Source organism: Oncorhynchus gorbuscha, linkage group LG15 (assembly GCF_021184085.1).
Source record: "Oncorhynchus gorbuscha isolate QuinsamMale2020 ecotype Even-year linkage group LG15, OgorEven_v1.0, whole genome shotgun sequence".
Classification (NCBI taxonomy): domain Eukaryota; kingdom Metazoa; phylum Chordata; class Actinopteri; order Salmoniformes; family Salmonidae; genus Oncorhynchus; species Oncorhynchus gorbuscha.
In genome coordinates this window covers 65,102,158-65,119,046 of record NC_060187.1, presented here as the reverse complement: position 1 = coordinate 65,119,046, position 16,889 = coordinate 65,102,158, and the positions used below count along the sequence as shown (strand labels likewise).

Below are 16,889 nucleotides of genomic sequence, written 5' to 3'. Positions count from 1 at the left end.
ATGTTACTGTCTAGTGTATTGAGATATTTAAAGAGATTCTCCAGTACTTTTGAATATTCTTTTGCCAGTAGTTCTGAAAGTATCACTCACGAGTCAAAAGTGGTCCCCGACAATTGCGTACCGTGTCACATATTTTATGTGCAGATATGTGCATCACGCCATTGTTCTCTCTCTCTCTCTCTCACTCTGCTGTGTGTGCATCTTGCTAGTTGTCATTCAAATAGGATGGTCTGTGGCTCATTGGCTGAAACTCTAATTGTTTGGGGGATGGCCCGCATGGGGGGAAAATATAGGGAAACGGGCGGCGTAAAGCTACCATAAAACAGTCGCTTTGAAACTAGGGATTTCATGGCTAATGGAGGTAAGATGGTAGTTCTGCTCTTAGATTATGCATGCATTAACTACACATTGACACATCCAACCCAAAGCGGGAGGTTTGAAAAATACTTCCTAGTCCCCAATGTTCTGGAGCATGTCTTTAAATGCATTCTACATAAAGATTGATCTTATTAGCTGTTACAGTTCTGTACAACTCTCGTTATGGTCCTGGTGGAAAGCGATGGAAACACTAACACTTCAGTTGATACATGATGTGCGATTCATTGCATAAAAATAAATAACACTTTGAGACATTTTGGGGGTGATATATATATATATATATATTTCTTATGGTTTACAAATAACATATATTTTGAAGCGTCAGATAGTACATTACACATGATCATTTTCAGAGCAGAAATAAATATATTGCACTTAGAAAATCAACAAAACAAATCTTGTTAGATGTCATCCTGTATATTTAGATTACACTTAAAGTAATAATAAAAACACAACAAAAACATGACAAAATCCTTGCAGCTCCATCTCCCATGGCATACTTTGAGTGTGCGTACACATTGTTCAAAATGGAAAGTTGAAAGTTTACAATCCCCCCCTTCTACCAAGACTTGGTGAGATTGGCAGACTGCCTACACAAGGACATATTCATAGATGGGGAGTGAAGTCCAGATGTAGGCTATAGATTGAAGAGAACACCAGTTGAAGACCTTTGTTAGAGTTCTTATGTGAAATTGTTTAACATTGAAAACACTTGCCTCTTTCAACTGAACGCCTTAGAGTTAGTGCTCCCACTGGCAATCATCATCTCTGATAGCACCTAAAGCCTCCATGCATTGTGTAGGCTACTGAGAGTTGTCTACTGAGAGTTGTCCTACAACACGATTTCAACTAAAAACATCCTGCAAAACTCATTCCAACTTCAAACCTGCTGACTGCTTGTGGACACACTAACTCATGTGGAGTTAGTGCCCACAATAATATTGTGTTAATTGGGGCCTAATTTATGTGTGTTTTTTGGCTCCATGTGATTGGTTTGTTCAGTATAACGAAATTGAAAGACTCAGCATTGAAAACAAAACCAACAATGAAATACTGTATTAGACCTTCACTTCCATCCAAGTTTGTCCCATTTTGCCCCAAAAAGAGAAATCTTCATACTAAAAATAATTCTCAGGATGTCTTAGCTGTGAATTAGAGGTTTACAAAGTTGCCTTAGTTGTAATTTTCTTGACAAAATAGGATCGGCATTTTAGAATAACATCGGTGTTACGGTGGTAACAAACTGTATGAGACATCATTGACTGGATGAATCAATCTGCAATTATTATTCTTTTGAGAGGAGTGGCACTACAAAAGACCCGATGCATACACTGTATGTTTTGTGTCACTAGCTTAGCTTCTGTGTCATTTTGGTTAGAAAGGGCTAGCTGATAAATCGCCAATGGTGTGACGACCACCCTCTTCTAAGGGGAGGCACCACTGAGTCATTATTTACAGGTGTGGACTTTCTCCCAGAGTGCTGTAGTGTCGACACAGCCTGAGACAGACATAGATCAGACTACAGTAATCAGGATACAGTAATCAGGCTACAGTAATCAGGCTTCAGTAATCAGGCTACAGTAATCAGACTACAGTAATCGGGCTACAGTAATCGGGCTATAGTAATCAGGCCATAGTGTGGCGCCAGAGGTTAGGTATTGGTTAGGTGGTGAATCAAGCTTCAGGCCAATACAACAAGAGAAAGTGCATCTTTGCCTTTCAGGGCAGCAGAGTTTGCTGGTTTTCTCTTCCTCTTGGTACTTCATTTATACATTACTGATTTGCCATTGATTGGTTTAGAGAAGACAATCCGCAGGTGTTGGGGATACGTTACGACGTAGCGTGATTTTAGCGCTCTGGGACTTCGCTAGAGAGGTCCTCCAAAGGTCTTCTAGGGCCCATCCACATGTGAGACATGAACAAACATCGCTTTCCGTTGACCACACAAATCAAATACATGTACATGTTTTACTCATTGGATGTAGTACACACAAACATTATGAGGTGAATATAAGCTTTTTGGATGACATAGAAAACTGAAAAAGTAGTTTGAGATCTGGTTGGTGTGAGGAATTTTTTAAACAAATGTTTTCTGTGTTATCTTTTGCAAACAGCATGCTACCTATGATATGGCACTCTATGACATTCATCTTATAGTTTGTGTCCTGTGTGTGTGTGTGTGTGTGTGTGTGTGTGTGTGTGTGTGTGTGTGTGTGTGTGTGTGTGTGTGTGTGTGTGTGTGTGTGTGTGTGTGTGTGTGTGTGTGTGTGTGTGTGTGTGTGTGTGTGTGTGTGTGTGTGTGTGTGTGTGTGTGTAGTGTGTGTGTTTGTGTAGTGTGTGTGTTTGTGTAGTGTGTGTACATCTTTATGTACTACTATCAAACGTGATCATCTTCCATTGTAACTTCTTCACAGTACACATGGCTGGCTTTTTAGATGGGAAATAAACAATTGGCTTCTCTCTGTCTCTAGGGCATCTATCCGCACAAATCTGACTACCATGGCAACAGCCAACCTGACTGGAGGAGGCTATAGGATTCTGCCTGCAGAGGAGGCTTAACAGAGTTTGAGTTCAAGTAGGAGAGGAGAAATGTTGCCTCTACCCTAGTTTTTGGTCAGCAAGCAGGGGGAATCCTTTGACTCAGTCTAAAATGGCTGCCATTCCTCCATGCCCCAGCAGCTGGAGTGAAGATAGCGGTGCCCAGGATTGGAAGTTGTGCACTCCCGTAAACTTTTGGAGTCCCATATTCTTCATTGTCCTCAGAAGCTGTGAGAGAACTAACAATTACCACACCCTCTGGTTTTAATGTTTGTAAACCAGACAGTTCACTGGTTCTCCTGTCCATGCTTTTCTGGAGAGTGGGTGCAAAATGAACATTGTAACCAACCGTTGGAGGGCAGGGGCAAACAGTTATCACAAGCAGACCATTACCTATTTCCCACAACGCATCACTGTGCATCATCAGTCCTCAGCATCTTTGTTGTGGATTTGTTTTTTTATACCTGGATCATCAGTTTTCATATCTGGGTCGTAAATATTCATATGCAGGTCAATAGTGTTCATATCTGGTGTTCATATCAGTCTGTGGGTCTCTGTGTCTGTTCCACCAGGTCCCGTAGGAGTCTGTTTCCTCTCCGGTTCAGCTGTCAGCATGCAGGGCAGCAGCCAGGCAGCCTCTCCAGGTCGTCCAGTCAGTCGCCTCGGCCAGGGGGCTTATTATTTACAAGGACACGGTGGTGACGATGGGTGATGATGCTGAGGCGGACAAATCGGTGAGTCTATCTACTTGTGTGTGGAAGTGTGTCTATAAGCTTAGTTGTAGCTGATGAGGGGCTACTCGGCCAGGCAGTCACCCCAGAGGGAGTCATACAAAGGGGGTCATGACGGTGGAGGAGTGGCGCAGTCCCTGGATGGCAGCGTAGGGGCCCTGCTGGAAGTAGTGGTGGTAGCGGGGCATGTGGAAGGAGGGGAAGGAGGGACCTCCGCCCTGCATGGTGCCCGCCAGGGTCGAGTGTGTCAGGGGCATGCCCAGCCGGCTGTAAGGGGGCAGGGAGCCCTGGATGGGGTGGGGCAAGGGGGTGGCCAGGGAGGCGCTGTTGGAGCCCATGGCAGAGAGGGACTGGGGGTGCTGGAAGCCTGAGAAACCAGAGGTGGCGGTGACCCAGGAGCTCAGAGAGAGGTTGTCAGAGGCGGTGAACGCAGAACCTTCGAGTGAGATGGAGAAACACTGTTAGATACCTCTTACTATAATACGGTCATTGATGTTGCACTACATTGACTCAGCGACATTCAAGTGCTCCATTTATGTGAATGACGGTTGTTTGAATTATTTGGTCAAATAATGGGGTAGTAGTGCCACTGAACGACCCTCATTTGGCTCATTAGCATGATGTGCATCTTGTGAAACGTGTGTGATGCCATCATCCGTGTGTGACCAACTCTCTTACCCCTATGTGCGGCGTGGCTGTCATCCCCCAGTGTCTCCTCCTCACCTGCGTAGGTGCGTATTGGCGACCGTGCGTATGAGTGCTTGTGGATCAAACTCTCAACACTTTCCCTGCAGCAAAAACCAAAGAGAAAGGCCCAAAATATATCTCTATGTTCACACTTAAACATATTGATACATTCACACCAAAATATGAAAATATCTTATTCTAATATAAAATGTACATTCAGTCCAATATATACTGTATCTGCATTCACACCAATACCCCAAAACAACTCACCAAGATATATCATGTCTTTGCAGTAACCTATAACCCAAATTATATCTTTTATAGTTACACTGGTGACAGACAATACTGAATGTACAGTATGTAGACAATAGATACACAACATATCAGCACACACAATATATCTGCAGACAATCAATATATCTGCAGATAGTCAATATATCTGCACACAGTCAATATATCTGTGCACACAGTCAATATATCTGCACACAGTTAATATATCTGTACACACAGTCAATATATCTGTACACATTAGGTACTGTATGTAAAAATAAAGAGCCCATAACATTATAGTTAGAATGGAAAATGTAGGGTCTATAAAATGCCAGTGCAACAAAAAAACACATAATGTAGATAAAGATAGAAAAGCCCAGAATACACAACAACATTTTTCAATAGTTGTGATACCTCTTTGGAGCATAAAAGCAAATATCCTTATTTTCTAAGTATCAAAGTACATAATTAAAGCAGTGTGTGTGTCTTAGTCTTAGTGTGTGTACTCTAACAGAAAGTGCATTAGTTCCCGTGAGTCTTGTCAGACAGCGTCTCAGTGACACAGAGAGGGACAGATATGGTGGTGGTGGAGGAGGAAGGGTCGGTTGGACAGGAGTGGTCTGCATCACAAGAGCCATGCGTCCACATTAGCTCCCCAATTAGGTTAGGAAAGTGCAATATCTGTCAGCGGTGCAGTACAAATGTGTGTGTTTTTATCAGCTCTGGCCTGTCCGGCACAGAGGCCACAGTAGGCCACGACGCAGGGGGCTGGTTTCAATCAGTCACAGCAGCCAATCAAATTACACTGTGTTTTAGTGCAGTGGCTGACTCCAGACTAATGTGATTTCTGCAGCTCCCTGAAGATCAATTGATCAGATCTAATTCACAGCCTTCAAAAAGAGAAAGCCAGAAAGGGGGAGTCGGTTGTCTGGCTGTCTCTTGGCAGTCTTTGACTTTGCTTGTTTGGTTGGGAAATGGCCTGGGATGGTCTGATTTATCAGCTGATTTTGGCAATAGTGCTGGAATTGGTCAATCTAAAAAAAAAAGTGTGTTTGTTTGGCTGTAGGTCATAAAATCCTTTGGATTGGTGTGTGTGTGTGTGTGTGTGTGTGTGTGTGTGTGTGTGTGTGTGTGTGTGTGTGTGTGTGTGTGTGTGTGTGTGTGTGTGTGTGTGTGTGTGTGTGTGTGTGTGTGTGTGTGTGTGTGTGTGTGTGTGTGTGTGTGTGTGTGTGTGTGTGTGTGTGTGTGTGTGTGTGTGTGTGTGTGTTAGCCAGAAGTTTATAGTAGGGTGGGTTGGCATTGCACCCGGGGAAGTCACTCAGATAACCACAAGATATCTATAGAAACAACAATTTCAGACAATTACTGACATTGAAATAAAAACCAACACTATACAGTAACACAGTCCTCTGTCTAGTTGTAAAACAAATTCAATGTCCTCTCTGCTCATTTTTCTCTCAATTTCTCTGTAACACACACACACTTATGCAAAACTGTACCCACACACACATGCATACCCCCCTTACACACACACACACACACACACACACACACACACACACACACACACACACACACACACACACACACACACACACACACACACACACACACACACACACACACACACACACACACACACACACACACACACACACCTATTGATCAGAAATAAATAAACAACCCAGCATGTGCACTTGCTAATGAGTATATAGCTCCATTGTTCCTAACGCGACTACCCTCTCCCAATTCTATTCCCCTTGTTCATCTTATCCACGCCGGACAGAAATAACAAACAGGCAAAGACATCAAATTCCCTGTACCTCTCCATGTCCGTCAGTCGGGAGGAGTCTCGGAAGCCTTTCGCAAACGGGTTGCTGTCGATCTTCAGCTTGGTTATCTGGGAAGAAAGAGGCCCGCAAACAGATTAGATGCTATTTTCTCTTTTCTCTCTGTCTCAGAGTCTTATCCCTCTCACTTTCTGTCTGTCTCGCTCTCTCTATCTTTTTCCATGGGATAGCCAGACTAAACACACAAAGGGAGTCAGGGAGGACCTGGGTGGCAGAACTGGCTTTAGACAGAACTGAACACACTCCCTATGCATGTTGTCTGCAAACCAGCCACACAACCCCCTATATTCAACATATTGTCTCTACCCGTAAACACTATCCAGCAACAGAGCACGTCCTCCCTGGTGACCCCTGGGTCATGTTCACTAGGCACCATACGGAAGAAAGGAGAAGGGAGTAACTGTAGTCAAATACGAAACGCTTGTCTTGGTTTTCAGTTGTGTGCATTAATAAATAAGATCCTGGTATAGAACAGTTGAGTAGTGATTTACTGCTCACCAGCTGGTTCTGGTAGGCTGTGACCGCGGTAAAGACAGTCTCTGTGAAAACGAAGGTGCGGAACTCCTCTGACTTGAGGTTGAGAAGGGAGGCGGTGTGGTCCTTCTTCTTGATGATGTGGACCCGTGGCTGGTACTTATGCATGGAGTTTAGTATGATCTATAGGGACACAGAGAAGGCAAAACACTGGGTTAGATAGAGAATGAGAGTGAGATGTGGAGTGAGATGACAGGAAGTAGAAAGAGAGAGCATGGTGATAGACGAGGCAAGGTGATCGAGTGAGAGAGGATGACTGGGGTGGCAGTAGAGAGGAGTGTAAAAAGATAAACATGTTAACAGCATGCAGTCTGAGACACATTTCCCTCAGCTCTTAGCTGTCCTGCTTGATCCCGATCTTCTGTAAAGATGGCGCTGCAGTGGATAGCAGCCGTCTTATGGGTTCCTGACCAATTCTGCTATTTTGTGTTTTTTTTTATGCTGATCATATCCTTTTTGGTACATAATGTCTCCGACATCACTTTCTATGACAACAAAAAGCTTTTGGACATCAGAACAGCTATCACTAATCTTGATCTGGACAGAAATGTCTACTTCTACGAGTCGGTAGCTCTGGACGCTTTGCTTCCTACGGACCAGGCCCTCTACTCCCTGGGAATCAAAAGAGGAAGTGGCGGCAAAAGAGAGGCAGCAGAGCCGACATCCTGACGAGACTGTCAGCGAGCAAATAGATCGCCATCGCAATCTGTTCTATTGGCAAACATGTAATCACTGGAGAAGAAACTGGATGAGCTCTGTTTGAGACTATCCTATCAACGGGACCTGAAAACCTGTAATATCCTACGTTTCTCAGAGTCGTGGCTGAACGGGGACATGGATATACATGTCACAGTGTTTTCTATGCATCGTCAAGACCGGATTTTACATTTTACCTAATGTTAAGGAAGACTCAGTTTTTGCTCTCTGAGTTAGAATACCTCATGATAAGTTGCAGACCATACTTTCATCTATAACTATTTTAGGTGACAACATATGGTTATAATTAGGAAATGATTCAGAGGCAACGGTGATTTTACAGCAGGGAAACTTATTTTCATTTTTACCAGCATGTCACTTGTGGAACTTTAGGTGACAACTTTAGATCAACTTTATTCTACACACAGGAATGCTTATAAGGCCCTCCCTTTGGCAAATCAGACCATAACTCTATCCTCCTGCTTACATGCAAAAACACAAACAGGAAGTACCTGCCTGGGACTCTACCCACACACTTACACATACTTACACTGACACCCCAACACACACATACACACACTACATATGCCCACACACACGTAACATGTGTACACATGCACACTGACACCCCAACACACACATACACACACTACATATGCCCACAAACATGTAACATGTGTACACATGCACACTGACACCCCAACACATACATACACACACTACTGCTGCAGCTCAGTTAATTATCTATCCTGACACCCCAACACACACATACACACACTACATATGGCTACACATGCACACTAACACCACACACACTCAAACTTAAACACCACATACACTGCTGCTGCAGCTCAGTTAATTATCTATCCTGTTGGCTAGTCACTTTACCCCTACCTACGGTGCATTCGAAAAATATTCAGAGCCCTTCACTTTTTCCACATTTTGTTATGTTACAGTCTGATTCAATTTTTCCCTCATCAATCTACGCACAATACCCCATAATAATAAAGCGAAAAACAGGTTTTTAGACATTTTTGAAAATTAATAACAAATAAAAAACAGAAATACCTTATTTACGTAAGATTTCAGACCCTTTGCTATGAGACTGCTATGAGCTCAGGTGCATCCTGTTTCCATTGATCATCCTTGAGATATTTCTACAACTTGATTGGAGTCCACTTGTGGTAAATTCAATTGATTGGACATGATTTGGAAAGGCACACACACCTGTCTATATAAGGTCCCACAGTTGACAGTGCATGTCAGAGCAAAAACCAAGCCATGAGGTTAAAGGAATTGTCCGTAGAGCTCAGAGACAGGATTGTGTCGAGGCACAGATCTGGGGAAGGGTACCAAAATATTGTACAGTGTTGAAGGTTGGCAGGTAGCCTAATGGTTAGAGCATTGGGCCAGTAACCAAAAGGTTACTAGATTGAATCCCCGAGATGACAAAGTAAAAATCTGTTGTTCTTCCCCTAAACAAGTCAGTTAACCCACTGTTCCTAGGCTGTCATTGTAAAGAAGAATTAGTTCTTAACTGACTTGCCTAGTTAACTACAGTAAAAAAAAAAAAAAATTAAAGGCCCCCAAGAACACAGTGGCCTCCATCATTCTTAAATTGAAGCAGATTGGAACCATCAAGACTCTTCCTAGAGCTGGCTGCCTGGCCAAACTGAGCAATTGGGAGAGAAGGACCTAGGTCAGGGAGGTGACCCGAAGGTCTCTCTGACAGAGCTCCAGAGTTCCTCTGTGGAAATGGGAGAACATTCCAGAATCACAACCGTCTCTGCAGCACTCCACCAATCACGCCTTAATTGTAGAGTGGCCAGACGGAAGCCACTCCTCAGTAAAAGGAACATGACCACCTGCTTGAGGAAACCTGGCATCATCCCTACAGTGAAGGTGCTGTGGGGATGTTTTTCAGGGATGTTTTTCAGTGGCAGGGACTGGGAGACTAGTCAGGATCGAGGGAAAGATGAGGGGAGCAAACCTTCTCCAGAGCGCTCCGGACCTCAGACTGGGGCGAAGGTTCACCTTCCAACAGCACAACGACCCTAATCACACAGCCAACACAACGCAGGAGTGGCTTTGGGACAAGTCTCTGAATGTCCTTGCGTGACCCAGCCAGAGCCCGGACTTGAACCCGATCGAACATCTCTGGAGAGACCTGAAAATAGCTGTGCAGCGACGCTCTCCATCCAACCTGACAGAGCTTGAGAGGATCTGCAGAGAAGAATGGGAGAAACTCCCTAAATACAGGTGTGCCAAGCTTGTAGAGTCATATCCAGGAAGACCAGAGGCTGTAATCGCTGCCAAAGGTGCTTCAATAAAGTACTGAGTAAAGGGTCTGAATACTTATGTAAATGTGATATTGTCTTTTTTCCCATACATTTCCTAAAATAAAATAAAAATGTTTTTGCTTTGTCTTTATGGGGTATTGTGTGTAGATTGATGAAGGGGGGACACACACTATTTAATACATTGTAGAATAAGGCTGTACCCTTACAAAATGTGAAAAAGGTAATGGGGTCTGAATACATTCCTAATGCACTGTATATCTAATTATCTACCTCAATTACCTCGTACCCCTGCACATCACATAGGTACTGGTACTCCCTGTATATAGCCATGTTATTTGTATGCATTATTGTTATTTGTGTATTTACAGTATTCCTCAGTATTTACAGTATTCCCCATTCATGTATTTACAGTATTTCTATTTTTATTGTATATTTGTTATCTTTATTTTTAACTCAGCATTTTTGGAAAAGGACCCATAGGTAAGCTTTTCACTGTTAGTCTACACCTGCTGTTCACGAAGCATATGACAAGTATGCTTTGATTTGATGAAGAGCATTTCTCATTTATCTGACTCCATAGCCTATACAGTGGCTCAGCAAGAATGATCTATTGTGTTACGGTGTGGCTGTGGGGAGTTAGTCTGCTATACTCTGGTTCAGATCCCTATGATTCACATCTAGATTCATACTGTATACTGTATGTGAGACTATACTGGGCAAAGGAGATGTGTTATGGTATGGTGTCCTAAGAACTAGGAGTCCCTGCCTGCCTTCATCAACATTCGGCTACAATTCTCACAGTTGACACATTTCAACTTGAACTTGTGCATGTATAGGAAGCAATGGGAACAAAACGATTTATTGTTTGAAATATGCAGGCTTATCTCAAGTCAGAATTTCTGTTCCTGAGAATGATGAAACAGAGTGAGCTGTTGAAAGCTGCCTGTTAAAAGCTGCCAGGTGCACTATAACATTTGTGTCTTGTGTCGGTGCAATTTCAAATGACTAGCCTATAAAACGACATTCACTGTCAAGGTTTTCGAAAAGTATTCTATTTGAATGCCAATTATTCGTGCGGTTAAAAGCGTGCACGAATCTCTCTTAAATTCCATATTGGTAACCATTAGAGATATGTTTTAGATCAACAGGAAACGTGGTGTGTTTTATCCTGTCTAATCAGCTTTATCGGTCTTTACATGCGTCACGAAAATCAAAAACATCGTTCACATGGTTTAGCAAATATATATCTGCTTTTGTCATCATATCGCAATGCTCTCGCCTTTAGGCCTACTCTGTTTATCTATCGAATACCACGGACATGCCCTCGAAATGAAACGTGTTTGTGCATAAATTCAAGGAGACGTTTTTCGCACAGCCTGTTGGTTTGGTATGGTGTAGGCTAATCAGTGTATGATGTTTGCCTAATACTGTTAATAATATAAATGAATGGTGTTGCATGGGACACATATTCCGACACATATTCCATTATTGTTATCGTTTCTGCACTATAGGCTGAGAGCTCTTTAGTTTAGCACGTGTTTCTCCTTAAAATGTACTCCTTATTCATTTCACTTACCGAACAAAACATGATTTCAATATAATGAAAATATTAATTTAAATGATCAAATGTAACTGGATATTCATAGGTGAAACAAAGAAACGTGTGGATTTTGAATCCAACACGTCTCTGATTTACAGTTAAGAACATTTCATTTCCCAATAACATATGAAAGAGATCTGGAAAAAAGTATATCCCATGAGAAAATTCCACGAGATTTTATGGAAAGTTTAAAGGGCAATTCTTTCATCAATCATCTGCCAGTATGTGTATTTATTTATACCGGTATAATCCCATCTAAACACAATTCCCATACATCTTTTAGAAATATCCCCCAAATTAAGATTTTCATTTGTCAATATTGTTTACACTTTGAGATAGTATTTTTTAATCCAATATTGAACGGGGAAACTCTCCACAAGTCATTGATCAGTTCTAAAATGAGGATAGCCTGTATGGGAGTTTTCTCGGGTTAGGCTATACAGCCTTCTAGTGATTTCATGTTTCAGTTCATGTCAGAAATAACATAAATCTGCTTCACTGTTTCAATACCAATGACAAATCAATAACATACGTGTCCATGTTGGTCCAGTTCGTTGTTGGTGAGCTTTACTTTCTCGAAAGACACCATTTGTTTGAGCAGCTGTTCCCCAGTGAAAGGAGAGTCGGGGTGCACGTATAACCTGCAATATAAATGCAATATGTATATTAAAATACATTTTACACTTGAAAAGGTCTGTGCAAACACAGAAAAACCTATTATCATGCTATTCAAAATCACAAGGGTCGATTTGTTCCAATGCAGACATTTGTCGGTCAAGATAAAAAAAAAACTTCAAACATGTATTTATCTAAGCCACATAGTGTATTTGCTATCCATATACCAATAATTCGCGTCAATGGCTACTACCACATACCATTTTGTGAATGCTTTTGACATGAAGACTCGTGCATAAAAGCCTCTCAGTACCGAAAGACGAGTGTAAAAAAAAGTCACCCACCTTGCAGGCAGAGGAGGGTCCGCCTTGCCCGCCACGAGCCAGGACGACCTGTGGTAGGCGTATCGGTAGCGTTTGTTGTCGACCGGAACAATGTCCATCAGCACGATGTATTTGGCGTCCGGGTCCACCCCGGAGAAGGACACACGGATGGTGGGGAACATTCTTCTGTTGGAGGAGAAGAGAGACGGTAAACACAACGACAACACAAACCCACGCCAACCATTTTCGCTGAGAGGAAAATATTTACTCAAACCTTTGCTCCAAGTAAAATATAAGACGATGAGAGTCATATTTCACTGAATTAATTTGTCCATAAATATTATCAATGGCTCCCGTTTTGTATGAGGTTTACGTGTTTCCTTTATCTGTAGGCTATTTGATTAAACATGTTTTTAGCGTGAGGCATATTCCCTATATCTTTTTCTAATAGATATTCATGGCAGGGAGAATATTTGCCTACAATATATTTTGAACAGCATTACGTTTTTCTGGGAAAATTATTTTGCCTAAATTATGTTAATATTTATACAAATGTTTTTATTTCTCAACATTTAGAATGGTAAATCGATTACATAATTACCCTTAGACTCTAAAAATGTCCACGCATGGGAGGTGCGCTACAATGATTTGTGGTGCAATTATCGCACAGTTTATGTAAATAAACAGAATATCTCTGCCGAAATTAGTCTTATTATAGGCTACATATTAATTGAGAAAAAAAAGATTAAATGAGCCTGCAAAATACAAAACAGAACATCCAACTACCCAATGCTTAATATGTCATGGGTAATCAGATAACGGTATTATAAAATGTAGCTTTAGTTTGCTTCTCAGGCTATAATTGTAGTTCACATTTAAAAAGTAAAATAGGCCTACGTGGTTGTCGATAATATAGGATTCGATAATATAATATTTAGTAGTGAGAAATTTAAGTTTACCTTCCGGATTTTGTGATGATCATCTCGGTGCCGAGATCATGGAATTTGTCCCAGAGTTCTTTGGTCTCTAAAGTGCAGGAGATTTTGGCCATCTCCTCGCTGGGAACACTGGGAGTGGTGGGGATCAGCGGCTCTGTGCACACTGGAGGCGCGCTCCCGCTGAAATCTCCGAGCCCATCTAGAGAAGACAGCTCTCCCAAACCTTGGTTACAGGAGGACTTCTCCACGAATTGTTCTATGGATGAAAAAACACCATGTTCAAATGCTGGTTTCATTTGTTTATTTTTACTGCAGCTAAAATATCTCTCTCTCTCTCTATCTATATATATGTGTGTGTGTGTGTGTGTGTGTGTGTGTGTGTGTGTGTGTGTGTGTGTGTGTGTGTGTGTGTGTGTGTGTGTGTGTGTGTGTGTGTGTGTGTGTGTGTGTGTGTGTGTGTGTGTGTGTGTGTGTGTGTGTGTGTGTGTGTGTGTGTGAGTGAGTGAGTGAGTGAGTGAGTGAGTGAGTGAGTGAGTGAGTGAGTGAGTGAGTGAGTGAGTGAGTGAGTGAGTGAGTGAGTGAGTGAGTGAGTGAGTGAGTGAATTTTTACAATGCGTAGCCTGATATATGTTCAAAGCAATGTAAAAACTCATAGGCATGGATGTTTAAAAAATGTCATAAATTGGTTATTATTATTTAGCTTTAAATTAATTAAACACAACTAGCCTAGTAGCCTATAGATATATACATTCCAATACAATGATTTGTATTCAAATAAATTAACATTATCAATACATGTGAGGGGTATTTGACAAATGCAAGAATATACATTAAAAGTAAGATTAATGTTTTTTTCCATTTGCTTTCAATTGAACGACATTAAATTAGCCTACAACAAATTTCAAAAGTGCAACTGAATCACAAAAACAGCATATTGGTTATTTCAGTAGGCTACAAATGGCCACGCTATTTCGAAGAGATATTCAGTTAAATTCAAAACACTTTTTTTTTTAAACTCACAATGATATAGTTAACAGCAATGTCCGTGTTATATTTCTCTGTCAGTAATTGCATACAGGTCTAGTCTACTAACCCATGTCTCCATGAATTCACTGAATGCTAATATTTAGTTGACGAAAAGGTTCAATTGTACTTTTTTCTTGGATAAATTGAAAAGTCAACTTGATTTAATCAAATTTTCAGCAACATGTTTGCAATTATCAGCAAGCACCACTACAGCCAGCATGATATGTCTGGATAGAGAAAATTCTGATATAATGTTGATATCTCTGTTTCATTAGTCCATACACTTTTTGTTGACACTGGACACAATAATCGTTGAATTCAGAGCCTATTCAGTGAACCATAGGCCTACTGAATACATATTTGCGTAGGCCAACATCTGTAAAATACATCAACAATTTTTATGCTCGTACTTTTTATGCTCGTGCTTTATGTTCGTATATTTTATTATTTCTTATTGTTGTTGCATTGACGAGATGGAACCTGCGAGTAAGAATTTCCTTGAATGATGTATATCCATGCGTATCGCGTACATACGACTAATAAAACGTGGAACTGAAACTTCTGCTGACAGTCTATCAACGGGGTTATGCACTGCCTGATTTTTGGACCAACATTTTGTGAAAGACATCGTCATGTGAGACATCCTAAATGAAGGTTCTCTGTCATTTCCCCATAGGCCCATAGAACATTATGGCTATAGAAGTAGGCCTATAGACAACACTTTTTTTCTCCATAGCATAATCGAAGTCAATTGACTTGATTTCAACAAATCTAACAAACAATATAGCCAATAAGGAAACTATCGATTGTAGGCTATATTGAAAATGTGAATTATATGTAAGGCACTATGCGCGATCTGCTTACCAAGTGGCTTGATGGTGTTTTCATCCGTTTCCTTGTCCTTCGTTTTTCCACTTGACATGATAGCGGCTATCGAGAACGCGTTTGCCCTGGAGGAGAGCTGTGGCTTCGGGGAAGAGGTGTACTCCATGGTGAGAGTAGTACAAGTATAACGTCCAAAAGCACAAACCGCTCGCGGAGTGAGCTCTGTAGATTTATTGGCAGGCTGCACACAAAAACGCTGAAAAAATGGAAGCTACTTTGACTGATTTTTGAACAGGTATGCTCTTCGTCTATTACAAAACAAAATTAAAACACTCTCCGTTTGTGACTCGTTGAACACATTGTTAAAAACCGACTAATCGTTGTGCGTCTCCACTCCAGTGGCAAAGTCTTCATTGGGACTGTTGAATCTTTGCACTGCTCTTAATTTTAGCCAACCCCACTCCCCACTCCATCCCGATCGTGAGCAGCCAATCGCCGCTTTAGTGTCGACGTCACATACTGTCCTGCAAACTGAATTGAAGCCCAACAGCCTATTAAAAACACATTTTCTTCCGATTCCGACCATTAGCCCAAATCTAGAGGGAACCTAACCGCGACCCGACACTTCACACATCAAGAGAGGCTGGACGCACTTTTTGTTGTTGTTGTTGTTGCTTGATTCGATCAGTTAATGTAGCCCATTGAGTGATTAGATGATATGTACACTCATCTCTGATTGAGAAAAAATGCTGCATTTACATAATCGTCAATATTTCGGACAAAATTATAACTGTCGTCATAATTTAGCTTTTACCGTAAAAAATATTATATTTAATATCTGAGGTGCATCAAGCAATCGTTTTCAATTTGTTCGCCCCATCAAATTCCTATAATGATCATTTTGTTTATGATTGTGGAAGTCTGCAAAATTCTTCGATACATTTGAAAGCATGGAAGATGTCCTGTGTTCATTGGTCATTTCAACTAATGTTACCTACCCATGGATTCTTGTACAATATACAGTGTAGGACACACTTTCTCACATAATCTATAATAATGTATACTGATTTGTATAGGCTATGTTCTTTGTTGTAATTTGAGTCCGATATATTTAACGAAACCTTTCATCAGAATATGTTTATAATATGTCGACACAGTTCTTGAATCCATAGCTCCGGAATTTGAGAGTTCCTAGGCCTATACCTTTACAACATATATTTAAACTGGCTAACTAACATAATATAAATTCACATTCCAACTGGGAGCGTATTAAAATCTGCTCAAACAATCTATTCTGCAACACATTTAATAATTTACTCAAACTGATTTATAATAATAGCCGGGATACAAACTAACATTTTTTTTTATTACAAATAGAGAGGGGAAGAGATACGGAATCTCGAGACACATAGTAGGCTAGTTGACCCTGCAAGTAACTCAATGTTTGTGAGAATAGGCCTCCTCAGACGGACTACTAATGTGCAGTATTATAGAGTGCAGGGGCAGCACAGGCTTAATCTGTGCTATGACACACACCAGTGAGTCCCTAATCTGGCCCCTCTCCCTTTACTCCCTCAC

General features: G+C 41.3%; 1 protein-coding gene across 3 annotated transcripts; it reads right to left on the bottom strand.

Moving 5' to 3' along the window:
- Positions 1-638: 638 nt before the first annotated feature.
- On the bottom strand, positions 639-15,725 carry LOC123996374 (T-box transcription factor TBX20-like). Of its 3 annotated transcripts, XM_046299751.1 has the most exons (9): positions 15,351-15,725; positions 13,482-13,716; positions 12,544-12,708; positions 12,117-12,225; positions 6,953-7,111; positions 6,428-6,504; positions 4,605-4,631; positions 4,326-4,435; positions 639-4,083 (listed from the first exon to the last, which is right to left on the bottom strand). In XM_046299751.1, exons 1-9 carry the CDS (start codon positions 15,475-15,477, stop codon positions 3,743-3,745), a joined length of 1,350 nt encoding a protein of 449 aa, XP_046155707.1. In that variant the 5' UTR covers positions 15,478-15,725; the 3' UTR covers positions 639-3,742. The 3 variants fall into 3 exon arrangements, with proteins under 3 accessions (XP_046155707.1, XP_046155708.1, XP_046155709.1); XM_046299752.1 differs by lacking the exon at positions 4,605-4,631 and having other exon boundaries at positions 4,326-4,438; XM_046299753.1 differs by lacking the exon at positions 4,605-4,631.
- Positions 15,726-16,889: the final 1,164 nt, after the last annotated feature.

Excerpts from the sequence above, each read along its gene's own strand:
- LOC123996374 (XM_046299751.1), bottom strand. The coding sequence starts at position 15,477 with ATGGAGTACACCTCTTCCCCGAAGCCACAGCTCTCCTCCAGGGCAAAC. Across the intron at positions 12,709-13,481 it reads ATCATCACAAAATCCGGAAG|AAGAATGTTCCCCACCATCC; the intron begins GTAAACTTAAAT and ends CTCCTCCAACAG. Across the intron at positions 7,112-12,116 it reads AACTGGACCAACATGGACAC|ATCATACTAAACTCCATGCA; the intron begins GTATGTTATTGA and ends GTGTCCCTATAG.